Raw genomic sequence first — 26313 nt, 5'->3', positions numbered from 1 at the left:
CGTCCGAGGCCGAGACTGGTGCGTACAGCAGTCTCACAGAGGGGCCTGTTCTGGCCAGGACCCCCATACGCTAAGACAGCCCCACTCCTCCAGCTGTAAACCTCAGCCTCCTTAGACAGGTGGGGAAACTGAGGCATGGCCTGGGGAGCAGGCAGAGCCAGGGCTGAACCCCACTTCACCAGAGTGCCAGTGCTCCATCTGCTAGACCTTTTGTTTCTTACTCCAGCGTAGCCCCCCCCCCCCACCCCACCCCACGGCGCTCCAACACCACACTGCAGGGGAGGCCAGCACAGAGCCAAAGCCAGCCCTGGAGCCGTAGGCCCGCACATCTCAGCCAGGCAGCCTGACCACAAGGAAAAGCTGCCCACCCCGGCTGACCCAAACAGGGGCACGACAACAAGGGGTAGGAACGCTGGTGCCAGGGCAGGCTGGGGACAGAGACTTTGTGCCTTGCTGGCCCCTAGCCACAGCAGCTGGCAGCTCACAGGGTCCCCCAGTTGAACCCCCACCTCACTGTATGTAGGCCCAGGCACTGGGGGGTGAAGAGGGAGCCATCTTTTTGTGCCCCAGAAAATGGGCCCACCCAGTGAGATGGGGATGGGCGAGAAGCAGTTGATGGTTCCAGGGGAGATGCCAACTGGTTCACAGTGATGCTCCATCCCCTACTGCACGGGGAGGACTCAGAGCAGACCTGTTCTTGGGACAGGCCAGGAAGCTGCTGGGCCTGCTGGTAGCCACCCCCAGCCAAACTCTGGCTCTAGAGGGGGCACAGAAAGGCTGGGAAGTGCCGACCCCAAATTACCCCCAGAGGCTGGGGTCCAGGGCAGGGGTACAGCCAGCCAGCACGAGGAGGGCACTGTGTGTGGCCCCTGATGCCCAATTACACACTACAGTAAGGGGGTGAGACAGAGACTCCTCCCCAGCAACACTCTGCCCTACCCCGCCCAAACTATTCGGGCAGGGGGCACCCAGTTCTTTCTTTGGGATGCTAGGGAATGGTCAGGTTCCACCTCTTCTCACACAGCAGCCAAACCCCCGTACATGGCATCCCACACATCCCTAGTCCCACAGGCAACTACCTGTTCCCTCAAGCAAAATCCAACAGTGTCCCAGGCCCACACAGGGGAGCCGCTCAACCCAGCTCCGGAGTCCTATAATTCACCTGAATTCCCCCCTCCCCACCAGCCCCTGCACTTCCCAATTCCCCTGCAAGCTGTTTAGTCCTGCTCAGCCCTGAGGGGCCAGTATCCTGCTCCTCAACCTTGTGCACCTCCAGGGCCTCATCTCCCAACCCTCTCCCCCAGCAGCCACCCAACTGCCCCCGCACTTCACTCCAGCTCCACCTCCCACTTCCCTCTCCATAGCTTCCCCAGCCGCTCCCGCTGGCTCACATACCACACACTAGGCCCCCAGATTCCCAGACCTTTTCTCATGGGCCGCCCTGCATGAGCTCACACTTCCAGGTCCCTTCCAACCGACCCCCCCCCCTCAGCACCACTGCCCCAATCCCCCCCAGTTCTACCCCAGGCCCTTCAACACCCGGCTCAGTTCAGCTCCCACAGGCCAGGGCTGCAGCCCTAGCACAGAGCACAATTACTCCCCGGGCCCCAAGCTGCTACCTCAAGCCCCTCAACTCCCAGCAGTGACCCCCCCACTCAAATCCCCCCACTCCTCCCCCAGCTGCCCGCCCCCTTTCTTCACTTCCCCCAAACCCCTGCCACACTCCAGCCCCCCCCGGCTCCCCTAGAGCTTCTACCCCCACATCTGGCCCCGCCCCCTTTCCTCACTTCCCCCAAACCTCGGCCTCGGCCTCCCAAGCCCAGCTCCTGCCCCCCCGCGCTCACCGGCTCCTCCTCGCTGCTGCCCCCGCCCAGCAGGCCCTGCAGGCGGCGCAGGCTCCAGCCCAGGCCCAGGAGGCTCCGCAGCGCCGGGTCCCCCAGGCCGGGCCCTTCCCCGCCGGCCCCGCCGCGCAGGGGCAGCCGCACGCGCAGCCCGGCCCGGGGCAGGGGGCGGCCCCCGCCCGGCCGCCCCGGGAAGCGGCCCCGGGCCCAGGCGGAGCCGCCGCCGCCCGCCGCAGCCGCAGCCGCCGCCATCTTTAACCGCTGGGGGGGGCTGGCCCGGGAGGGGGCGTGGCCCCCGCAATAACAGCCCGGCCCGGCCGCCGGGTACCCTGGGGGATGGAGTCCAAGTGGGGGCGGCGCCCATTGGCTAGAGCGGCATCGGCACTACGACCCCCAGCAGAAATTGCGGCCCCGCTCTGGGCACGTGCCGGTCGCGTTGCACACTGGGGGATGGAGTCCAGGAGGGGGCGGCGCCCATTGGCCGCAGTGGGGTTGGGACTACGACCTCCAGAAGGCATTGCGCCTCAAGCCCGGCCCGGCCGCAGGGCACCGTGAGGGACAAAATCCGGGGCGGAGTGGCGCCCATTGGCCAAAGCCGAGCGCGACCGCAAGCCCCAGCAGGCATTGCGGCTTAGCTCTCGGCCCGGCCGCGCCGTACCCTGGGGGATGGAGTCTAGGAGAGGAGGAACAATAGCTCCCAGCAGACTTCGGTTCCAACAAGCTGCAGGGATATGCCGCATTGTATCATGGGGATTGGAGTCCATGGTGGCATGGCTGCAGTGCACCATGGGAATTGTAGTCCGTGCACTCTTCAGCTCCCAGAAGGCATTGCTCCACTTGCTGAGACGCCGTGCATTCTGGGATTGGTGTCTTCAGTAGCATGAAAGAGACTCCCAGCAGGCATTGTGTTACACACTGGCCCCAAGGCATCATGGGGTATGGAGTCCGCAGCGTCATGTAACTGATCCATGAGCAAGAATGTGGACTACAGTTCCCGACAGGCATTGCAGCGGCAAACTCCTGGGGGTGGAAACGGAGACCGTGTTGCATTATGGGGATGGTGCCTATATTCTGCAAAGCACTGTGGAAGTTGTAGTCTTGTGTGGCACTTAGCCCAGGAGAAGAGGGCAGCTGCCAGAAGGTATTGCCCAGTTAGGAGACCCAATGCATGCTGGGATATGCTTTCCCAGCTCCCTTTTCCTCCCCCTGGGGCAACTCAGGCCTCAACCCCTGCAACTCTACAGCCATTCAGCCTTAGCAGCAGTGCACCATGGGAAAGGCTGTCCTAAAACCTCCCTTACCTCGCACAATGGCAGGAGTGGCAATCAGACTATAACTCCCAACATACAATGGGCTCATTCCAGTCTTGCTTAGGCCAGGTCATAATGGGAAATGTAGTTCTGAAATAGATCACTACCAGCCCATTGCCAGCACTCAGAGGGCTAAAGGGGAGAAAGTTTACAATTCCCAGAAGGCATTGCACTGCATGAGACTGCAATACACTATGGGAAATGTAGTCCTGAGCCAAGCAGCACCCTGCCCAACATTTAGCAGCAGTTGGGCAGCCAGCAGACATTACACAAATCCATGTGTCAAAGGCCATTGGGGATTCTCCTTGAGGACATCCCACTGCTTCGAGCAGGGGGATATGGCAGCAGAACCTGCACTCTGCAGAGCATTCTTTTATTGGAGAGGACCCAGGCAACAAATATCTTTTGCAGAAGCCGCTTTTTAACCAGCCTGCAAGGAACACTGAGGAAAGTGGGCTCCAGGGCGCTGGACAAATGTAGCAGAGACCCTTGCAGAGCCCTGCCAGCTATGTTCCCAGAGGGTGAGAAACCAAGTGTGAATGGCTTTGTGAGAGTCTCTGCGACCACAGGACCCCCAGAGCTGAGTGCCGAGGGGGGGAAGGTCCATGCGCAAAGTGCCACCACAGAGGGGCCTGCAGACAGAACTATTGTGATCAAAAGAAAATAATGGAGACTTTCATTACCCCTGAGATGTTTAATAGGAAACTAAGATCCCCCTCCCCCACACCACCCCGCCCACAACTTGTGGGACCTGGCCACAAAGGGGTGAGGATGGGATGCAACACAGAATGGCCATTGGTACGGCCACACAGCCGACAAAGCCAGGCTGAGGACTGACAAAGGGCTGTCGGGAGGGCAGTGGTAAAGTGAAGGCTGTGGCCTTAGTTTCCCCAGCTTTGAAATGGGGAGACTCCGCCTGTGTAGATCAAAAAGGTCTTTGGAGCAGGGAGCTTCTCTGACTCAGTGTTTGTGCAGGGCCCAGCGTGAGGAGGACCTGGTCTTGTTGGGAGGGTCTGTGCAGCACCCCCAGTGACAGGGAGTCAAAGCAGGCCATGAGAGGGCAGTGGTGAGGGGCAGGGGGACAGGCTAGAAAGGTAGTGCTAGATGAACTCCCAGCTGCCCTCCCCTCCCTGTTCTAGTCTCTGCCTTGAGGCCAGTCTCCCACCTCTCCCTGGGTAATTTCCCAGTTCTCTGATTGTTATTCCACTCACTTTAGCAGCCCCACCCCACTGCTGGTTTAACGAACCCCTCCTCCCCCATGTTAGGTAATGACCCATGATAATCAAGGCAGGCCTTCCCCTGCCGCTTGTGAATCCAGGACATTGCAGCCTGGGGCGGGCAGAGTCCCCACCACCACCACCCTGGTGAGCAGGGTGCCCTGCCAGGCTAGTGGCTGGTGCTCCCTGCCCCAGTGAAGCTGCTGAGTGGCAGGAGCCCCCCGTGTGCAGCATGCGATGGGCAATCCGTGTTCTGCAGATCTAGCCATGGCCAGCTGTTCCCGCTCCCTGCACCAGGCACCGTCAGGGATCCATCTCTCGTACTGATGGTGGTCCCTGCCCGCTCCCTGCGCCACTTGCCCACGCTGGTCCTGCCCGCTCCCTGTGCCACTTGCCCACGCTGGTCCCTGCCCGCTCCCTGTGCCACTTGCCCACGCTGGTCCCTGCCCGCTCCCTGCGCCACTTGCCCACGCTGGTCCCTGCCCGCTCCCTGTGCCACTTGCCCACGCTGGTCCCTGCCCGCTCCCTGCGCCACTTGCCCACGCTGGTCCCTGCCCGCTCCCTGCGCCACTTGCCCACGCTGGTCCCTGCCCGCTCCCTGCGCCACTTGCCCACGCTGGTCCCTGCCCGCTCCCTGCGCCACTTGCCCACGCTGGTCCCTGCCCGCTCCCTGTGCCACTTGCCCACGCTGGTCCCTGCCCGCTCCCTGTGCCACTTGCCCACGCTGGTCCCTGCCCGCTCCCTGCGCCACTTGCCCACGCTGGTCCCTGCCCGCTCCCTGCGCCACTTGCCCACGCTGGTCCCTGCCCGCTCCCTGCGCCACTTGCCCACGCTGGTCCCTGCCCGCTCCCTGCGCCACTTGCCCACGCTGGTCCTGCCCGCTCCCTGCGCCACTTGCCCACGCTGGTCCTGCCCGCTCCCTGCGCCACTTGCCCACGCTGGTCCTGCCCGCTCCCTGCGCCACTTGCCCACGCTGGTCCCTGGGCCAGGCACAAGTCTTCCCATGCCCACAAGTCCCCCGGTGGACGGGTAGGCCAGCGCATGCGGCTCAGGAGGAGGTGGAGCAGGAGTAGAGGTAGGTGGTCTCAATCGTCCAGTCTGAGGGCAGCTCCTCGGGGCAGTGGCCCTTCATGTGCTTCTGCATAGCGGCCAAGCTGGGGCAGAACTGGCAGCAGAGGGTGCAGCGATAGGGGGCGGCGCCGCCGTGGGTCCGCAGGTGCTTGATCATGGCAGAGTAGTCACGGGAGCGCTGGGGACAAAGCTTGCACTGGAACGGCTTCTCGCCTGCAGGGGGCAGCGCAGTGTGAGGGGGCAGCCCAGCCCTAGCTCCCTGCCCCCCTCCTCCAGCCTTACTTTCCCAACTGCAGCACAGTGGTTAGGGCTAGAGCTGGAGGCAGGGGCAGGGGCAGGACCTAAGGCTGCCCCCGCACAACCCAAGGAGATGGGGGAAGGCCAGGAGGCAAAGCCCCAGTCTGCAGGGGCACAAGACAGATGTACATCGGGTCCCTAGGAGTAAAGAAGGGTGCAACACGACAAAGGAGCACCCCAATTCCCAGCACTACCTGGGGGGCTGACCTGAGGGGCGTGTGGCACTGACTTCTGTCTGGGGGGGATAGGGCACACAGCGCCAGGGAGCTGGCACCTGTGGGGGAGGGGCAGCATGTGGCCTTGGCCCAGGAGGAAGCTGGTACCCACAGCAGAGAGGTGCACAACACTCAAGGGGGCTGGTGCCCACAGGGGAAGGGCATATGACACTGGGGGGAGTTGGTGTCCATGGAAGAGGTGCCCAAGGCACTGGGGAGCTGGTGCCTATGGGGGAGGGGCATGAGGCACTGGGAGGGACTGGTGCCCATGATGGAGGGGCACGAGGCACTGGGGGGGGCTGGTGCTTGCAGGGGAGGGGCACACGGCCCTGGGGGGGTAGGGCTGGTGCCCACCGGGGGGGGGGGGTCCACTCACCTGTGTGCACTCGATAGTGTGTCTCCATCTGGTGCTTGAGGGTGAAGCGCTTGCTGCACTCGCCACACTCATAGGGCTTCTCGTCCAGAGGCACCCGCCGGGGCCCCCGCAGCCTGGCCTGGAACCCGCGGGCACAGAACTCCGCCTGCGCCAGTCGCTGGCCTGCAGGGACACAGGGGTCACGGCCACGGTCGGCAGTGAGGGGCTGGCAGAGCGGCGGGTGGGGAGCCCAGGGCTGGCGGAGCAGGGGCCGCGGGGGGTGGGGAGCCCCAGGCTGGCGGAGCAGGGGCCGCAGGGGGTGGGGAGCCCCAGGCTGGCGGAGCAGGGGCCACGGTCGGGAGTGAGGGGCACCGGCTGGACAGGGGAGGGGCCTGGCTGTTACCCATGTGGCTGCGGCCATGTTTGCGCAGCGCGGGCTGGCTGGGGAACCGCCGCTGGCACAGCTGGCAGATGTAGCTCCAGGCACTGGCCGGCACGGCCCGGGGGCTGCACATCAGGTACAGGGTGGGTGGCTCCGTGGCAGCTGGCTCTGGGGAGGAGCAGGAGACACGGCTGTGATGTTACTTAATTTTGTAGATGAAAATACAAAACATTGTTGCAGCCACTGTTCTGTGTTTGCCCCAAATCTCGCGCTAAGTGGGCCAAGTGAGGTGTCTGTCAGAAGCGGAGGGTTTGCTGGTCCTGTTTGTACCACTCCACACAGGTGGCATGTGTGTGCATGAAGCCGAGAGTTGGCTCTGTGCTTGTATTGCAGGTGTTGGCGTCTGGGAGACACCGACCAGCTGGGCCACCCTCCACTGACATTCCTCCAATCCACAGCTGAAGCCAGGGCTGCTTCCTCTTTGTCCTCCATCCTGTCTCCAGTGCCGCCCCTCTGAGCTGAGCCTGAGCGAGCAGCTGGCCCAGCCAATTCCAGAGAATGGTTTCAAACAGCAGATTTTTCCACCTCTGCTCAAGCCTGCCCCAGGAAAAGACAGTTCCCTGTTCTTGGAAGGGGTGTTCTCCGAGATGTGCGGTTCACGGCCGTTCCAAGCAGGTGTGCGCATGCTGCGTGCACGAGTGTCGGAAACATGTCCTCTAGCAGCTCCCATCGGGTGGATTGTAGAGTGGTGCCTCTGTATCAGTGCGTACATACCACAACTGACCCTACCCTCCCTCGCTTCCTCCAAAATCTCTATAGGGTCTTTGGCCGCTTCACCGGTGTCCAATGTCAAGGGGGAGTTCAAAACCTGCACCCGTCTCATGTCTCTTGGTAACAGGTCACATGCCGGACGCGGCGGCACCGGTTCCGGGGCCAGAATCAACGGGACGCCTTGTACCTCTTGCACTGGGGACTTCTGCTGTGCTTGGTCCTGTCCCTGCCCCCGTCCTCCCTCCTGCCTCACGGGGCCAGTGAGGTGGACAGGTGCCTCGGCCCTGCGGTCTTCAGTACCGGAGAACCCTGGCGCCAGGAGTCTTTGGCCATGCTCTGCTTCTGCGCCGTATCACGCATGGAGGCTGAGCACTCCGCACGGAGCTGGCTGTGGGCTGTTTTCTCGTTGGGGTTGTAGCGCTGCTCCCATGAGGAGTGGTTGGAGCCTGTGCTCCCCGTCCTTTCCGGTGTGGGGCTTAAGGCTTCGACAGCTCTTTGTCTCAGAGCGGCGTTCTTCTCTGGCACGTCGTGCGGGGCGCTGTGGGCACAGGCGCACACAGACTGCGTTACGCATGCCCAGCGCCCAGAGGGCATGTGCCCTCTACCTGTTGCCTCTGAAGACTGCTCACACTGACGAAGACGACAATGAAGGGCGAGAGCTAGGGACGAGACACTTGCCGGGCCAAGAGCTGGGGAGTTCCAACGTCGCCCCAGACGGCAAGACGAGCTGAAGGAGGGCGGGGTCGGCCGATATAACGGCGCCACTCTATGGTCTCCACAGACGGCCCTACGGGAGCTGCTAAGGGAACGTTTCCGACGTGCAGGCACCTGACTGGAATGGCTGGAAGAGCTTTGCAATGTGTGTGTGTGTGATTTGAGTCCATTAACAACTGGGCTCTCGCCTTTTCCTTTCTTATTGTTGATCACCCGTCAGGCTTTGGATTCCAAAGGACGTGCTCTCTGGGGTAAGGTCTGAGGCACAAATTGACCTGGGGCCGGGGCTGGCCCTGTGGGATCGGAAGAACTGGTTTGGCTTGGGTGGGATTGGTTTCCGTGCCCTCTCGTGTGTGGGAGGAGCGGGGCTGGCAGCGGCACAGGAAGCCGGAGTGTCGAAGGGGGTTGCTGGTGAGACTTGCTGGCCAGTGTGGGGGACAGAAGTGCTCTGTGTGGCTGCTTTGGAGCCTTACGAGGGGGGACCCCCAGTCTTGGGCTGTAACTAGCTCTGGTTCTATGCATTTCACCCTGATTTGACCCTCTCTTCAGTGCCCCCCAAAACCTCCTGCATCACCGTGGCTCAGACACGGAGCCAGTAGGCCCCACCTGCTCCTCCCCAGTGGACCCAGCTGCAACCCCACCCCCACCAGACCCATGGCCCAGCCAACCTGGGTTTTCCAGCCCCAGGGGACCCTACAATTATAAGCTGCCCAGCACAAATAACCAAAGCATCCAATTCCTCGCCACTGCTGGGCCAGACCCCTCCCTGGCCCCTGGCTGTGACTGACCCTTGCGGACTCCCCCACTGTCCCTGGACCCCCATCCCTGTCCCCTAGAGTGCCCCAATTGTCAGTGCCCCCCGTCCTCTCCTCCTGCCCCCTTACCTCCTGGGGGCGCTGTGCTCAGGGGCGGCAGGTCACTGTCACCGCTTTGCTGAGTCCAGCATGGAGGGCGGGGGGGTGGCTGGGGCCCTGGGGAGATGGAGCAACTGTCAGACAGCGAGTGGAGCAGGCAGGAACTGGGGGAGGGGAGGGAGGAAGGGAATTGAGGATCTGGGAGGGGAGGGGACAGTTGGGCTTGGGCTGGAGGACTCAGGAGACAAGGGCAGGATGGAGGTGGCTGGGAGGTCGGAGGAGCTGGTGGAAAAGCAGACGAGCCGGGGGAGACTGGGACTGGGGGAGGGGATGAGGCAGTCGAGCCTGGGGGCAGGGATCCAGGAGCTGCTCATGGGGGAGTCAGGACAGTGGGTGAGGTCCACACAAGGGTAGCACAGGAGGGACTGAAGTGGGGAGGGGGACGGGTACCTGGGTAGCGTGAGGGGAGCATACGTGGGGGGCACAGTGGAGTGGGGGGCACGTACGTGGGGACACAGAAGGGTGGGGGTGCGTACATAGGTGGCAGAGCTGGGTGGGGGGTGCATACGTGGGTGGCATAGCAGGGTGGGGGGTGCATACGTGGGTGGCACAGCGGGGGGGGCACCTACGTGGGTGGCACAGCGAGGGGGGCGCGTACGTGGGTAGCACAGCGAGGGGGGGCGCATACGTGGGTGGCACAGCAGGGTGGGGGGCGCGTACGTGGGTGGCACAGCGAGGGGGGCGCATACGTGGGTGGCACAGCGAGGGGGGCGCGTACGTGGGTAGCACAGCAGGGTGGGGGGCGCGTACGTGGGTGGCACAGCGAGGGGGGCGCATACGTGGGTAGCACAGCGAGGGGGGGCGCATACGTGGGTGGCACAGCAGGGTGGGGGGCGCGTACGTGGGTGGCACAGCGAGGGGGGCGCGTACGTGGGTAGCACAGCGAGGGGGGGCGCATACGTGGGTGGCACAGCAGGGTGGGGGGCGCGTACGTGGGTGGCACAGCGAGGGGGGCGCGTACGTGGGTGGCACAGCAGGGTGGGGGGCACGTACGTGGGTAGCACAGCGAGGGGGGGCGCATACGTGGGTGGCACAGCAGGGTGGGGGGGCGCGTACGTGGGTGGCACAGCGAGGGGGGCGCGTACGTGGGTGGCACAGCAGGGTGGGGGGGCGCGTACGTGGGTAGCACAGCAAGGGGGGGCGCATACGTGGGTGGCACAGCAGGGTGGGGGGGGCGCGTACGTGGGTGGCACAGCGAGGGGGGGCGCGTACGTGGGTGGCAGAGCCGTGGGAGGCGCAGGGCGTCCGGGCGCCTCGGGGGACAGACGTCGTGGTCGGAGCTCTTGGCCGGAGCCGCCAGCAGCCTGAGTTGAAGGAAACAAAAGGGTTAAAGGGCCAGTGACCCACAGACTTCATGGGGCCAAGTAGCATCTCCCACCCCATACCCCTGCCCCCACCCTCTCTGGCCCTATTGTGCCCCCATTGCCTGCCAACCCCCCCATCATCCCATTACCCCACCCTCTCACCCATCACCCCCGACCCCCACCACTCTGACCCATCATCTCCTGACCCCCCCCACTGCTCTGATCCATCATCCCCTGCCCCCCCCCCCACTGCTCTGATCCATCATCCCCTGGCCCCCCCCCCCTGCTCTGATCCATCATCCCCTGGCCCCCCCCCACTGCTCTGATCCATCATCCCCTGCCCCCCCCCCACTGCTCTGATCCATCATCCCCTGGCCCCCCCCCACTGCTCTGACCCATCATCTCCTGACCCCCCCCCCCCACTGCTCTGACCCATTGCCCCCCCCCCCCGCATTCAAACAACTTGTGTGCCCTGGGTTCACCGCACATCCCATTGCTCCCAGTGGGGGCTGGAGAGCTGAGTCTGTGTTCGCAGGAGATGGGTTGGGGGGGGGGGTCACTGCCTGTCCCAGACCTGGGGTTATTCTAGGGCTGGCCCGGACCCACAGTGATGGACAAGCTGAGCAGCCAATGGAACCCGCCTCCCTGACCCCTCCTGGCCACAGGACTCTCTGGCACCCCCACCCAGAACAAAGCATGGGAGGGGGCCTGGCAGGGGGCAAAGCCCCAGAGTTGGGGGCAGGGCTGGGCCTGTGGCAGGGACTGCCTAAAAGGGGCAGCCTAAAAGCGGGGGCCCAGCCCCAATCCTGGACCCATTGCAGCTGCTACTCAGAGCCTAGGGGCGACAGTCTCTCTCCAGCCCTGGCTCTGGACCCGGTTACAGCTGGGGTGTGCCGGTGGATGGGATCTCAGCACCGCCCAGCTGGGCTACAGCTGCAGGGCTGTTTCCACCTGCGCCAGCGCCCCGGGGTGTGGGCGTGTCCTGAGCTGGGCACCCCCCATGCGGGTGGCACAGTCGGGAGCAGGGGGGTCCATATGTGGGTAGCACAGAGGGGAGGGAGCTGGCCACCAGATGGAAACCTGACTGCACATCCTGCCCTGGCCCCAGAACTGGTTGGCCTGTGCCCCCATCCAGCAGCCCCCATGGTTTACCCTCGAGATCCCCTCCCCACAGAACCTGGTGGCCCCCACACTTTGACCCCCATCGCCCCAACCCTCCGCCCCCTGCTCTGACCCTTAAGACAAAAGTGTGTGTCCCGGGTTCACACACATCCCATTGCTCCCCTGTGGAGGCTGGAGAGTAAAGTCTGTTCACAGGAGATGGGGGGGATACAGATCCCCTCCCCCTAGACCCCCACAGCCCCCACGGTTCATCCTCAAGATCCCTAGAACCTAGAAGATCCCTTCCCCCCAAAACCTGACAACCCCCTGTGAGGAAGTGGGGAGTTTTGGGGGTGTTGCATACAGGGGGGCACTCAGTGCCCAGCAGTTACTGGTTTGACGTGAGAAAGGGGGGGAGTTTGCTGTTTCAGAGCCGGGGTGTCTGGGACCCTGGTGCCCCCAGCCCCGCTTAGAGGACAGACAATGGGCTGCAGAGAGGGAACCTGGCAGCTGGCCCAGCTGACCCCCAGCGAGGGGAGAACACTGGATGGAGGAGGGAGGCGGAGAAGAGGGGCCAGGTGACCCTGTTACCTGGGGAGAAGACAATGGATGGGGGAGGGGCTGTTGCTGAGGATGTTGGAGGCTCTGCTGGGAGCCGGGGGCTGTTTTCTGGGGAACTGAGGGCAGAGCAGGCAGGACTCTCTGGCTGCAGGAGAGACTGACGTGAGGCTGAGGGCCCAGGCTGACCGGCCTGAGAGATTCTTTGCTGCCTGTGTTCAAAGTTCAATAAACCCTCCTGTTTGGTGCTGGCTGCCAGTTGCTCTGGTCTGGAGAACAGGGGGGCACCATTCCACCTGGGAGTGGAGGCCCCGGGGTCCAGAGGGAGTGGACCCCCCGCGAAGGGGCTCACGGCGGAGGCAGGCGGCTGAAGGCCCTGAGAAGCACCATCCTGGAGGTGGAGGGTCGGGCCCCCCAAGAGAGGGCTGCTGGACTGGCGTGGGTGCCCTGAGAAGAGGCTGCTGCACTGAAGAGGGGGGTCCCGCCAAGGGGCTAAGTGTGGCCACGACCTGTGAGCTGTGACACCCCCATAGTTCAGCCTGCTGGTCCTCCTCCTAGAACCTGTCAGCTCCCATCAAATAATCTGGAACCCAGCTTCCCCCATCACATGCCACAAAACCTGGCTGTGTCCAGCACATGCCACTCTAGAACCCAGGCACCTCTCGAGTGCAGAAAGCTTCTAGAATCTGGCTGCACATGTCACTTTAGCACATGGCAAACCCCCATGCAGCCCATGTGAGAACCCATCCGTTAGTAGCGCTGAGGGGCACTCTAGAACCTCACCACATCTGATTGGAGTAGTTCTAGAACCCACCCAGCCATGACTTCTGCTCCAGAATGGGAAAGTGATGTGCTGGTGTAATCTAGAACCCAGTCACATCCAAATCTGCCTCTAGAACCCTCTCAATTTGTATGGTGCTACAGGATGCAACTATGCTGTTCCTGCATGATCTAGAACCCCTTGCCCATGTTCTGCACCACACCCAGCCAGCCTGCAGCCTGGCCCTCTACATCCTTCTTTTCCTGGCACCCTAGAGCTGTGGCTGCAACTGGTTTTGGTAGGTGCAGATAGCTGGAGCAGGCCCCATGTGTGTCTGCTGGATGTGCAGCACTATGGCAGTTGAGCCCTTGGGGGCTGCCGAGCCGAGGGCACTGCACAGCAGAAGAGATGTGGGGAGCATCCCCCTGTGACGATGTGGCGATTTTTGTAACCTTTTCACGTCCCAGATACGTTCCTCAGCTTCCCCTAGGCATGGCTGCCTTGAAGGGAGGCTTAGAGGGGGAGCCGAGTTAGTCTGTAACTGGAAAAACTTAAAGAACAACAAATAGTCTTGCAGCACCTTAAGGACCAACAAAACATGTACTGTAGATGAGATCATGAGCTTTTGTGGGTTCAACCCACTTGTTCAGATGACTGGAATATTGAGACTGTGCAATGTGGTGCCCATCCCCAGCTTGGGCACTAGAGGGCTCCATGTACCAACAAACCTTAGCTGGGAGACAGGCTCTGCAAAAAAATGTGAGCAACCCTTAGGAATTGCTTGAGAACACTTATCTGGGTGCCAGGAGAGCCAGACTGAAGCACAGCCACGCTGGTTCTGAAACTGGCTTAGAAGAGGAGAGCAAGTGGCCCTAAAACACAGCAAGGGGATGTATAAGAAATGAGAGAAGAGGGGAGCAGAGAGCAATGACTATCAGTGTGAAACTTGCAATTGTAGAACCTGGATAAGGGAACCAAAAGGATAGCAGGAGTGACCCGTGGTCAGCAGAGAGAAGGGCAATGAGCAGGAGTTATAACGTATTTTGGGAACAGAAGAGAACCCTGAATGCTCTTGGGCCCTGCGCAGTTTGACCTTTTTAGCGATGACCTGGAGGAAAACATAAACTAGTCCCTGATAAAGCGTCTGACGAGGCACAAGCTGGAAGAGTGGGAAATACCATAGAGGGCATGTCACAGATTCAGAGGCTTGGTAAACTTAAATACAGCTAAATGTCAGTGTCCTCCTGGGACCACGCAGCGCCAAAAAGGACTTAGGGGACATGGCAGAGAATCAGCTGCCCACGAGCTTCTCGTGCGACACTGGGGCCCAAAGAGCTGGGGCAACCCTGGCGTGTATAAACAGGGGAAGGTGGAGAAGGTGGACAGCACGTCTCTGCTTGGCCCTGGAGTGAGTACAGAGGTCCTGTGCGGCCAGTCCGGGCCCCGCTTCCACAAGGGCTGTGGGGGTAAGTTGGAGAGAGGTCAGAGCGGAGCCCGAAGCGTGAGTCCCCAGAGGAGACTCCAGGCATAGGATGGATTTCGCTGGCCACAGGGCAGGTTGAGGGGCGACTGGGCTGCAGTCTGCGCATGCCACCAGGCCCAGCTCAATAACTGCCTCATCAGAGGAAGATCTGCCCAATGGAAGGCTGGAAGGCAGCTCAGAAAACAGGCCTCCCTTTGGATGAGGGTGTGGGCCAGGCGCTGTGCAGAGCAAGGAGTGAGGGGGCTGGCCCCACGGTGAGGGGCCGGGGCATGGCTGGGCGGAGGAAGGGCAGACAGTAATCTGTGTGTAATGTATGCTCCTGCCCCATGGCTGGGAACAGGAAAGAGACACTGAGCGATCCCTGGCCCCCAGCTCCCTACAAGGGGGGAAACTTCTCGCCTTCTAACCAGGATCTGGAGGTGACAGCTGCTCAGCCCAAGCTGGTGGGTCTGGTCGGGGGGGGGGGGGGGGGGGAGGGCAGAGCATGCTCAGGAGGGGCCCTTCTGACCTTACAGCTTATGGCTGTGAGATGTTGAGAACTGGGGCTGCCCAATATCCAGCTGCCTGTAGGTAACCCCAGATCCACCCCACACCCCAAATCCCCCTGCTCCCTTGCACACCTATGCTACAGACCCCACATCTACACCCCAGATCCCCTGTCTGGATCCACCCCAACATCCCAGATCCCGCCACCCAAATCCACTGCTACATCCCAGATATCCCCACCCCCTAATCCACCCCTACACCCCAGATATGCCCTGCCCCCTAATCCATCCCTACACCCCAGATATGCCCTGCCCCCTAATCCACCCCCACACCCTAGATCCCCCACCCCCTAATTCACCCCAACATCCAAGATCCCCCTGCTCCCTTGCATACCTATGCTAGAGACCCCCACATCTATACCCCATATCCCCTTGCCCGGATCCTATATCCCCCCAGTCCCTAATCCACCCTGACACCCCAGATCCTCCGGCCCCAATCCAGCCCTACACCCTATATCCCCTTGCCCCCATCCACCCTTGAACCCTGTATGCCTGCCCCCTTCTTCCCAATCCATTCCTATAGCCAGATCCCTTCTACAGATCCCCCTGTCTCCTACACTTCAGATCCCCCTGCCCCAACCCAATGCTACACCTGCCAGGTGGGCTCAGGGTTTAGGGATACACCCCTAACCCCCTAAGCCCTATAGCTCCCTGTCCTTCCAGCTACACCCCTACAGCCCCCAATAACTCTTTCCTTCCCCAGCCTCCAAACTAAGTGATTTGCTCTGAAGGAAAATGTTAAGGGCTTGGGGGGAGGGGGAGAATGTGTCATCTAGGAACAACTGGTCCCTTTGAAGTCAGGCATGTGGGTGCGGGGCCGGCTGGGGGAAACCCCATGGACGAGTCATCCGCCCACCCCCTCCCGTGGAGCCCGTTTCATCTCGGGGCACTGCTGCTCGCAGGGCTCAGAGTTTCTTCATCACTGGGGGAGCAGGGGGCCCTGAGCCGTGACTCGCACAAGTGCAAACCAGAGAGATCAGGGGAATTCCCCCTACAGCGCCAGGCCGGGGCTGGGGTACTTGGGAGGGCCCCCCCCAGGCAGTGCTTCCCATACCAGGGCATCCCCCACTGCAGTGCCCCTCCCCCAGTTTGATCTAGCTGGCCTGGCGCTGGGGGTGAGGGGCCTCTCACCACGACTGCAAAAGCTCAGGTGTGTGGGGAGGTGCAGGTATGGCTGGCCCCTGCCTGCCCCGCTCTGAGCTGCAGTAGCACCCACTGCACCTGCTTTCAGGTGGAGGGTGCCCTGAGGACACCAGGCAGGAAACAAGCCATGCTGCCCCTTCCCATGTAGCCAGGCCCGCAGCCAAGAGTCAGCATGTCCCAGAGCTGCTGGGGTTGGGGGGGGAGGATGGCAGCAGCCTCATGGCCATGAAGCATCCCCCCAACCCCCCTGCTCTAACGCACCACACCCCACTCCCCTCCTAGGGATAGAACAAGGAGTCCTGCCCCTCCCGTCACTCACGGCTTCTTTCCCACACCCCGTGCTGCTCACCTCTGGTTGTCCAGTTGCTTCTCCCTGCCCGCCATCCCAGCGGGGGTGCCTGGCTTCCCCGTTTCCAGCCTGCAGGGGACGGGTCGGACGTAGCCATGGAATCCCACCGACGCCGAAAGGGCCATGTGCCCAGGCCCCAGGTCACCCAAGGGGGAAGGCAGTGTCCGCAGCTGGTAGCTGAGCAATGGTGGGCAGGGCTGGTAGCCAGTGACCACCCCATCTGGCCCCCAGAGCGCCTCCGGTGGCCAGGGATGGGCGCAGCGTTCCTGAGGTAGAGGCCGGGCTGTGGCTGCAATGACGCTTCCCCGCGGTTTGTGGGAGTATTGTTCAAACAGAACCCAGCTGGGTGCCAAGCCGCCATCTTGGAGTTGGCTCCCCTGGCTGTCTGGCCTAGCCAGGCCAAGGCAGGGCCCATCAGCCAATAAAACTAGCTCCTGATTGCCTGGCACTACAGTCTCGCCAACAGGGCTGGTGACCAAAGACTGCATCTGGGGCATCCCATCCACTGTCTCCTTCCTTGAGTCTTGGTCACCCACCCCATCATGGCCTGCAGCCCCATCATGGCCATCAGCTCTATCGCCGATGGCAACCCCGTCATGACTGCCAGTTCCGTCACCAATGGCAACCCCATCATGGCCACCAGCCCTGTCACCGATGACAGCCCCATCGTGGCCACCAGCCTTGTCACCAGTGGCAACCACACCATGGCCACCAGCCCTGTTGCCAACACCTGTCCCATCGTGACCTCCAGTTCCCAGCACCCTGAGACATGCCTGCTCCAGCTCCTCCATCTCCAGGACCCGGGCAGTGGCCAGGAGACTGGCAAGCTCCTCGGCCGCCACTTCCAGGCTGCCGGAATAGGCGAAGTCCAAGGCGTGCTGGAAGGTGGTGGGTGTGAGGAAGTCCAGGCTGCAGAGCTTGCTGGGGCCCTGTGGCAGGAGGAGCCGGGCCAGGGTGCGGCTGGCACTGGCCAGCACCAAGCTGTGGGCTGGGAAGTCCTGCTGGCCCACACGCACCAGTGTGTCACACAGGGCCCGCGCACGCCTCAGCTCACTGGCCCGGTGCAGCAGCAGCTCTGGGTGCGAGGGGCTATGCAGCCCAACCCGCCGCGTCATCTCCCGGCTACAGGGCTCAGGGACACTGCCAACGGGGGCGCAGCTCCTCCATCAGCCCCGAGGCTCTTCCTCCTGGGGTCAAAGGGAGAGAGAGAGACCGTCAGTGGAGGGGTCAGGGGCTGCACAAGATGGCCACCAGGCTTTCACATCCAACATTGAAGGGTGGGGAAAACATGGCTGTTGAGAAGCATTTGGGACCCCCCCCCCCATTTCACTTTACTTACACAGACATTTGGAGGCTACAATTATCCCTCATCTCCCTCACCCCTTTCCAGCCCTGGGCAGGGCTGTGCCTGGAGGGGAGGGGTGCATGGAGGGGGCCGGGTGTGGGGAGGGCAGAGGATTGCTGGGGTTGCGTGGAAGCCTAGGATCTGTCTTCCCCGTCGGCGGTGCTTGCGGCTCCCCCAGACTCTGCCCCCCTTCCTACTTATGGCCCTCCAGCTAGTCCGCCTCGAGCTCCCCAGCCAGCCCAGAGACAGGAGTGGGGCGCCCTGGTGCATAGATGGGGGCTGACAGGAGGGGGAGCTTGGGAAGTGTGGGGGGAGGGGATGGTGGGAGTAGGGGACAGATGGGGTCGGTGGGGGCAGGCTGGCAGGAGCGGGGGCTTAGTACAGCTATGGGTGGAAATGTCACTTGCTTTAATCTGGGTGGCTGGGGAACTCGGGGGAAGCATGAACCCATTGGCTGGGCAGCAGGGTCTGGGCAGGGGGGCGGGAATGGGGGGGATGAGCCAGGCCTGTAGCAGGGGCAAGACCTGGGCTGGCTGTGGGAGGGGAGGGGAATGAGTATGACCTGTGGGGGAGGCAGGACCTCTGCTGACTGGGGGGGGGGGACAGGAGGGGCTGGCTGGGGGGGCAGGACAGGGCTGGCTGAGGGATGGTGGGGGAGGGGAGTGAGCCCAGCCCATGGGGAGGGAGGGCCTTTGCAACACAGCGCTGTGGGGTTTGGGGTTTTCGCTTTGTTGTCTGAGAAGCAGGAAGCTGGGGGGGGCAGCGCTCCGGTCTCTCAAGTGCACAAGATAGTGTCTGCCCCCCCCCCCCCCATCCCTGCTCTGCTCCCACAACAAAGGCAGTGATACCAGCGCGGGTTCGGCACATGAAAGAGGCATTGGGGGGGAGCAGGGCACTCCAGATTGGGGGGGGGGGCGGGTGGCTGGGAGCCAGCACAGGGATCTCTTTCCCCGTAAGTCCTGAGCCCCCCCCCCACACACACACTTCCCTTAAAACTCCTGTGGAGAGTATCCCACTTCCCTCCCAGCACCAGCATGAGAATCCAGGAGTCCTGGCTCCCAGACCCCCCACCCCCACTCCATAACCACGAGACCCAGCTCCCCTCTCAACACCAGGGAGAGAACCAAGGAGTCCTGGCTCCCAGACCCCATAACCATGAGACCCCCACATCCTCCAGAGTCAGGGAGAGAACCCAGAAGTCTGGGTCCCCCCACAGACACATTTTCAAATGTGCCCTGAGCTACTCTCCCCATCCCATGGGGTCCAAAATTTCCAGTGCCCAAGTGTTTTAATGAGGCCCCGATGGAGGGGAGCTTGGCACAGGACCCCCTTTGAGCTGTCATGCTTCAGGCACCCCAAAACCTCTAGTCCCATTTCAAGAGCAGTGGCCAGACATGCCCCCAGATACAGGGGGCAGAGCAGAAGGCAGGGAGACAGGAGACTCCAGGAGTCAGCTCCACCCACACCCTGTGCCTGGGCTGCTGGGGGATGCTCCCGGGCCCCTGCTGTTCTTGCAGGGATGCTCTGTGGAGTACGAAGGTCCTGCTGAGTTCGGCTGCCAGCAATATCAGAGGCCCCTTGTGACCAACTGAGGGCCCCTGTTGGGCCAGGCGCTGGCCAGGCCCCCACTGAGATCAGGGCCCTATTGGGCCAGGCACGGCCCAGACCCCGACCGAGGTCAGGGCCCCGTTGGGCCAGTTGCTGCAGACATACAGCAAGTGATTCCCCTCCATTGAACAGCTCACAATTCAAATCAACAGTGTAGCCAAAAAGAAGGGTACGGACTCCACTGGGAAACCGAGGCCCAGTGACAACCCCTAAGTGCCACGGGGATTCAGTGGCACAGCTGGAGATTGGGCCCAGATGGGCTCATTTTGGTTATTATTAAATAAAAAACACACAACTCCCCAAAAAACCAAACCCCACAACCACCCACTCCTGTGAGTCACACACTTGCAAAGCCTCCTTCGCAGGGCGTGTGCAGAGACCACCGGGTGAAAGCTGGGGGACCAGGCCTACTCCCGGTATTGCAGCAACCACCCCGCCCCCGCAAATACCAGCCCCAGCTGCTACCAGAAAGCTCCAGGAACAGAGGTCAGGGCCCTTCATTCCCCCCAGATTTCCCCACATTCCAGGGCACCTTTGGGGTGACCAAACAGTGCCCAGCCCTGGGGGTCCAGTAGTTCAGCCATGTGGTCCCTGCTCAGCATCCATTAGCAGCTGTGGCAGCTGCAGGCTCAGTACATTCTTGAATGTTTGGGTATAAAAATCTTTCCTCTTTTCCCAGCACTCCAGTAAACAAAGGGCAAGAGGAAGGAGATTGCAACTAATTCATGGGCAGGGTAGATCCCAGAGGCCTGCCGCGATCATCATTAGACTGGAAAAATCCCCTTTGGGAATCAGTAGTATAGGGCACATGACACACACACCAGTGGGGCAAATGGAAAATCTTCATTACTGGCCTTGATGGGCCACTGACCTGAGCTGAGAGAGGGGACAGGGCTGGCCAGTCCTCCAGGGCTAGTCTGGGGCAGTGCCATTGGGGTGTGAGGGTGCTGGGTTTCTGCCCATTCCCCAGTCATGCTGCTGTAATGCGGGTGGCTCCCAGGGGTCATTAATTCAGCCTGGGGCTCGGTATCCCCCAGAGAGGACCGGCCCTGGCTCGGGGCCAGACGGGGAACAGGCTGCGCACCCCGGTCACTGGGGACCCCAGAACTGTCCTGAGGGCAGGCAAATGGCATTGGGCACAACGGGACCTGGGGCTGGGGCTGCCGGGTGAGGGACTGGGGAGAAAAGCCCCCCCTCCATTATGACACAGCAGCGGGGAGAGGGCCCCTGAACATGACAATAGCTATTTTGCTGGGGGGAACCCCAGAGCGCCCCGTGGGAGGGGACAGGAATCGGGGGAGGGGTTAAAGTGGGTCCGGCGGGCGCAGCCCACCCAGGCCAGGGTTCAGCGCAAGCGGCGCTACCCACGCAAGGCAAGCTCAGGGCCCAGTGATGACGCCGGCATAGGGCACATGCCCATGGGGGGCTGAGATCGGGACCTGCAGCTGGCACCTGGGTAATTAACAGTCCAGGAGTTAATTACACTGGGCGGGTAAATTCCACAGGGGGGCCCTACCCCAGTTTCCTCTCCTTCCCAGTGGCCAGGAGCGGGGGGCCTGGGCAGCTGGGTTGAGGGACAGGTACAGCCCCTGTGCCAGTCCAGGTGCTGTGAGAACAAGTGGGGCTAGCGCAGGGGGCAGGGGATGGGCCATGGGCCTGTCCCCTCGAGGGGGTCCGGGCCCTGGCGCAGCCCAGGAACACAAAGCTTCCATGGGTGGCACAGGCAGGCGCAGCCCTGGCAGACAGGTTCTCCGCTCACTCAGCAGGGACCAGGACAGAGTCCCCCTGGGGGCGCAGCAGCGGGGGGCTGGCAATTCCCACAGCTGCTTTCCCTGCTGCCCAGCCCCCGGGCTGCCCCCGTCGGAAAGGGTTACGCATGCCGTGGCGGGGAGACAGCAAGCGTGGGACATCCTGTGCGTGACACGAGGAAACAGACGTGCCCAGAACCCGGAGAGGAGGGAAGAGAAAGTGCACGGCGCGGTGGAAACGGGCAGCTACCTCCCCAGGGGATTGTCCCTGGTCCTTCCCCTGCAGCGCACCAGAGCCCAGGTCCTGTCACTCACCCTGCCTGGGGGCACCGAGCCAGCCCGGTCCATCCTTCCCTCGCAGCAGATGCCTCTTCCACTGACAGCCCCTGTCAATCAGGTATCAAGGTCTTGGGTCCCGTCTAAGTGCTGGGGAGACCCACCCACCCCTACCATTGGCTGGGGGAGGTGTCTGGTGAGCTCACATTGGACAGGGAGAGCTGTCAGCGAGAACCAATCTGGCACCACCCAGAGAGACTTGACTTTTCAGAGAAAAATGATATTTTCTTTGAAGGGGGACTTGATTTTTTTTTTTTATGTGGAGCTAACATGCAGCCACCTCTGGGGCGGGGCAGCTGGGGAACAGATGCACATAACGCCACATGGGAACAACTTGCCTGGCACTGAGCTGTAGCCACCTCTGGGGCAGGGCACTTGGGAAATAGACTTTAGACATGGGGAGAGCTGAATGTGACTCTGCCACTCTGTCCCCCTCCCTCCAGTGCCTGGGAGGAGAAGTCTTGGGATCCCATTTCTCCTGCCTCTCCCCCAGTTTGAGCAGGACCCCATGCAGGGTGGAGGGGCTATTTGTCCCATTGCTGCCCTCACCACTGGGGGTGCCAGGCTGAGCCGATGCCCAGCAGTGTCTCATCCCCAGCATGGCAGCCAATGTTGGGGACTTGCGGCTGCTGCATGGGAAGTTGTTTCTTGCCCCCAGCCCAGACTCCCCCTCCAGCCTGATCCCTCTGCCCCCGCCTATTCACACACTCACTGCCCCAGCCATGCCCTTGCACCCCTCTGCCTGGCTTGGGGGCAGGGAGGGGTACAGGTCCCTACCTGGGCTGGCTCGTGGGGAGGCGGGGGACAGATCCAGGCATTCTGCCTCCCCCCAGAAATGAGAGGGGCTGGTTTTCGTTTTACCGAGAAACAAAAGTGAAGGGTGGGGGTAGGGGGAGCCGTGGGGCCACCTGCGGATGAATCAGCGCCCAGGGCTGTGGGAAGGGGGACAGGGCGAGTTTCCACCAGGCAGAGCGGGCTCCTGCTAACACATCCCTGGGCACAAGGGGCCCTGCCTTAGCAGAGTGGACGAGTGGGACTGGGGCCACCAGCAGAGCTGGGGAAAGCCCAGGGCTGGGATAGTGATGGGGGGAGGGCTGCAGACCCACAAGTGGGCTCCTCTCTAGACTGTTGGACCCTAGTTGTGATTTTTAGCCACTGAAATGTTAAAGCAGCAGAACATGGCTGAGCACAGCATGAAACCACTTCCGAGAGAATTATCTTGCCGGAGCCTGGGTTCTTTCCCTGGCCCTGTGAGGAGAGAGGGGTGTAGTGGTTAGAGCAGAGGGGCTGGGAGCTTGGACTGCTGGGCTCTTTCCCTGGCCCTATGAGAAGAGTGGGGTGTAGTGGTTACAGCAAAGGAACTGGGAGCCTGGGTTCTCTCCCTGACCCTGCAAGGACAGTGGGGTGTAGTAGTTAGAGCAGAGGACTGGGAGCTTGGACTCCTAGGTTTTTGCCCTGCGAGGACAGTGGGGTGTAGTGGTTTTGTTGGGGGGGGAGCGCTGGACATCAGACCATCTGGCTTCTTTCGCTAACTGTGCTGTGTGAGCTTGGGCAAGTTTCTTGCCTTGTTGAGCCTCAGTTTCTCCTAGGACAGGAGGGGCCAGGCTGTATGTGCCCCTCAGCGGGACCTGCTGGGGTTTTGAGCCCTCAGAGGTGCGGGCCCCTGCGCAGGGCCAGCCTCTCCCTGGGCTGATTCATAGTGAAAGGAAGATGCAAATCGAACGGCTCTGGGCCTGTAACTGTCTGCGAAGGGGAAAACACAGGGGGTGAGCAAGAAACTCAGCAATCCGCCATCGGGCTGGTGTGACCCACGGCTCCCCCATCCTGGTCTGGGGCTGGTGTGACCCACGGCTCCCCCATCCTGGTCTGGAGCTGGTGTGACTCATGGCTCCCCCATCCTGGTCTGGGCTGGTGTGACCCACGGCTCCCCCGTCCTGGGCTGGGGCTGGTGTGACCCACGGCTCCCCCATCCTGGTCTGGGCTGGTGTGACCCACGGCTCCCCCATCCTGGTCTGGGGCTGGTGTGACCCACGGCTCCCCCATCCTGGTCTGGGATGGTGTGACCCACGGCTCCCCCGTCCTGGGCTGGGGCTGGAGTGACCCACGGCTCCCCCGTCCTGGGCTGGGGCTGGTGTGACCCACCGCTCCCCCGTCCTGGGCTGGGGCTGGAGTGACCCACGGCTCCCCCGTCCTGGTCTGGGCTGCTGTGACCCACGGCTCCCCCGTCCTGGTCTGGGCTGCTGTGACCCACGGCTCCCCCGTCCTGGTCTGGGGCTGGTGTGACCCACAGCTCCCCCATCCTGGTCTGTGGCTGGTGTGACCCACGGCTCCCCCGTCCTGGTCTGGAGCTGGTGTGACTCATGGCTCCCCCATCCTGGTCTAGGGCTGGTGTGACCCACGGCTCCCCCGTCCTGGTCTGGAGCTGGTGTGACTCATGGCTCCCCCGTCCTGGGCTGGGGCTGGTGTGACCCACGGCTCCCCCGTCCTGGTCTAGGGCTGGTGTGACCCACGGCTCCCCCGTCCTGGTCTGGAGCTGGTGTGACTCATGGCTCCCCCGTCCTGGGCTGGGGCTGGTGTGACCTACGGCTCCCCCGTCCTGGGCTGGGGCTGGTGTGACCCACGGCTCCCCCGTCCTGGGCTGGGGCTGGAGTGACCTACGGCTCCCCCATCCTGGTCTGGGGCTGGTGTGACCCACGGCTCCCCCGTCCTGGGCTGGGCTGGTGTGACCCATGGCTCCTCCATCCTGGGCTGGGCTGGTGTGACCCACCACTCCCCCGTCCTGGGCTGGTGTGACCCACAGCTCGCCTGTCCTGATCTGGGGCTGTTGTGACCCACGGCTCCCCTGTCCTGGTCTCGGCTGGTGTGACCCACGGCTCCCCCATCCTGGTCTGGGCTGGTGTGACCCACTGCTCCCCTGTCCTGGTCTGGGCTGGTGTGACCCACGGCTCTCCCATCCTGGTCTGGGCTGGTGTGACCCACAGCTCCCCCATCCTGGTCTGGGCTGGTGTGACCCACAGCTCCCCCATCCTGGTCTGGGCTGGTGTGACCCACGGCTCCCCCATCCTGGTCTGGGCTGGTGTGACCCACAGCTCCCCCATCCTGGTCTGGGCTGGTGTGACCCACGGCTCCCCCATCCTGGTCTGGGCTGGTGTGACCCACGGCTCCCCCATCCTGGTCTGGGCTGGTGTGACCCACAGCTCCCCCGTCCTGGTCTGGGCTAGTGTGACCCACGGCCGGTTCTGTAGCCCCCAATGACTGACTCAGACCCTCTTGCTGGGAGGTTTAGGGACCGTCCCCAAGGACAGGAACTGGCTGAGTCACCGTTGGGCTCCCACCCGCCAGGGTACCTGTGCGGAAGAAGGGGAAGCCCCAGGGCCTCCTGGCTGAAGGGGACCCTGCTGTATCCCCCGGGGGATTCTCTCTGGGGCAGGGACTCCCCCCAGCCCCTGGCCCAGCCACTAAGTCCCTGTGGTTCCCAGTACAGGGGCTGAGCAGCATCAGCACTAGCTGGCTCAGGTGGCGGGGAGGGGCCTGTACCCCCTTCTGGGGGGCTGGGTCCCATCTGGCCCCAGGCCAGGGACTGGCTGGCTCGGAGGCAGGGGTTGGAGCTGGGCAACTGAACCCGTCCACCGTAGATGTCAAGGAAGTTTTGTGACTGGGTTTGGCCTGTGGCTATAAACTGCCCCCCCCCCCAGCCCTTCCTGGACAACCCTCAGCACCCCCAAGTGCCCCTCCCCCATACTCCAGGCAATCTCCCTGGGTTCCCCCCACCACCTGCTACTGAAGGGACTTTTAGCTGCAGCTGCTATGTCAACCCCTCTGCTCCTGCCCCAGGCATCATGGGCTGCATGGGAGCCTGAAGAAGCAACCTCCAGGCTTGGCAGGGGGCACTGGGCTGCAGGGTGGGGGCTCAGCAGGGGGCACTGGGCTGTGGGGTGCCAGGGGTGGCGGGTTCGAGCCCCAGGGCAGGCACCCACTGACAGCTTGCCGGGCAAAGCCAGTGCCAGAGAGAAGGGCAGCAGGATAAAGCATGTGGGATGAGTCCTGTGGTGGCCTAATGATAAGCTGGGGGTGGGTGGTTCAAATCCCCCCCCCCCCCACCGGCGCGGGAGCTGCCTGTCACCCAGTGCCAGCTTGCTGAGGCTGGTGCCAGGCCAAAGGGGGGGCAGGTGGGGTGGGTCCCCCTGTGGCCAGAGGGACAAGGCACCTGCCTCCCAAAGCGGAGCGGCTGGGCTCAAGTCCCAGCCAGCGCCGGGAGCTGCTGTCCGGCCGAGGCAGGAGCTGGTGCGAGGGTGAAGCAGGATAAAGTATGAGGGGCCAGGCGGATAGCGGGGGCTCTGCGCAGGAGTGCTCTGCGCCAGGGGGCGCTCTGCCCCGCGGTGAGCCAGGGGGCGCTCTGCCCCGCGGTGAGCCAGGGGGCGCTCTGCCCCGCGGTGAGCCAGGGAGCGCTCTGCCCCGCGGTGCGCCAGGGGGCGCTCTGTCCCGCGGTGAGCCAGGGGGCGCTCTGCCCCGCGGTGAGCCAGGGGGCGCTCTGCCCCGCGGTGAGCCAGGGAGCGCTCTGCCCCGCGGTGCGCCAGGGGGCGCTCTGTCCCGCGGTGAGCCAGGGGGCGCTCTGTCCCGCGGTGAGCCAGGGGGCGCTCTGCCCCGCGGTGAGCCAGGGAGCGCTCTGCCCCGCGGTGCGCCAGGGGGCGCTCTGCCCCGCGGTGAGCCAGGGGGCGCTCTGCCCCGCGGTGCGCCAGGGGGCGCTGTGCGCCAGGGGGCGCTCTGCCCCGCGGTGAGCCAGGGGGCGCTCTGCCTGCCCGGGATTCCGCTGTTTTCATTTGCAGATTCCTAAAACTTCTGCTCCGCCCAGATGGGGGAGGGGCCGCGACTCCACAGGGGCTCTGGCCCCGGCGCAGGGAGCCGGGCCGGGGGTGACTGGCTGGGGGGGCAGGTCAGCGAAACGC

General features: G+C 63.0%; 2 protein-coding genes across 4 annotated transcripts in view; both read right to left on the bottom strand.

The window, feature by feature from the left end:
• The window catches only part of LOC106731641 (histone-lysine N-methyltransferase 2B), a 38029-nt gene extending 35921 nt beyond the window's left edge, over nucleotides 1–2108 (bottom strand). Inside the window, 1 exon segment of the mRNA XM_075907798.1 lies at nucleotides 1845–2108. Within this exon segment, the coding sequence (XP_075763913.1) occupies nucleotides 1845–2093 (249 nt within the window). The 5' untranslated portion in view covers nucleotides 2094–2108.
• Nucleotides 2109–2455: 347 nt separating this feature from the next.
• Nucleotides 2456–21511, bottom strand: ZBTB32 (zinc finger and BTB domain containing 32). Of its 3 annotated transcripts, none has more exons than XM_075907799.1 (8): nucleotides 21347–21493; nucleotides 16331–17517; nucleotides 13539–13682; nucleotides 10300–10391; nucleotides 9058–9144; nucleotides 6710–6856; nucleotides 6328–6489; nucleotides 2456–5652 (listed from the first exon to the last, which is right to left on the bottom strand). In XM_075907799.1, exons 2-8 carry the CDS (start codon nucleotides 17443–17445, stop codon nucleotides 5417–5419), a joined length of 1983 nt encoding a protein of 660 aa, XP_075763914.1. In that variant the 5' UTR covers nucleotides 17446–17517; nucleotides 21347–21493; the 3' UTR covers nucleotides 2456–5416. The 3 variants fall into 3 exon arrangements, with proteins under 3 accessions (XP_075763914.1, XP_075763915.1, XP_075763916.1); XM_075907801.1 differs by having other exon boundaries at nucleotides 5475–5617; nucleotides 21347–21511; XM_075907800.1 differs by lacking the exon at nucleotides 13539–13682 and having other exon boundaries at nucleotides 2460–5652; nucleotides 21347–21460.
• Between the last annotated feature and the right edge of the window lie 4802 nt (nucleotides 21512–26313).

This window comes from Pelodiscus sinensis, chromosome 24 (assembly GCF_049634645.1).
Source record: "Pelodiscus sinensis isolate JC-2024 chromosome 24, ASM4963464v1, whole genome shotgun sequence".
NCBI classification, from domain to species: domain Eukaryota; kingdom Metazoa; phylum Chordata; order Testudines; family Trionychidae; genus Pelodiscus; species Pelodiscus sinensis.
This window is presented reverse-complemented; position numbering and strand designations above follow the sequence as displayed.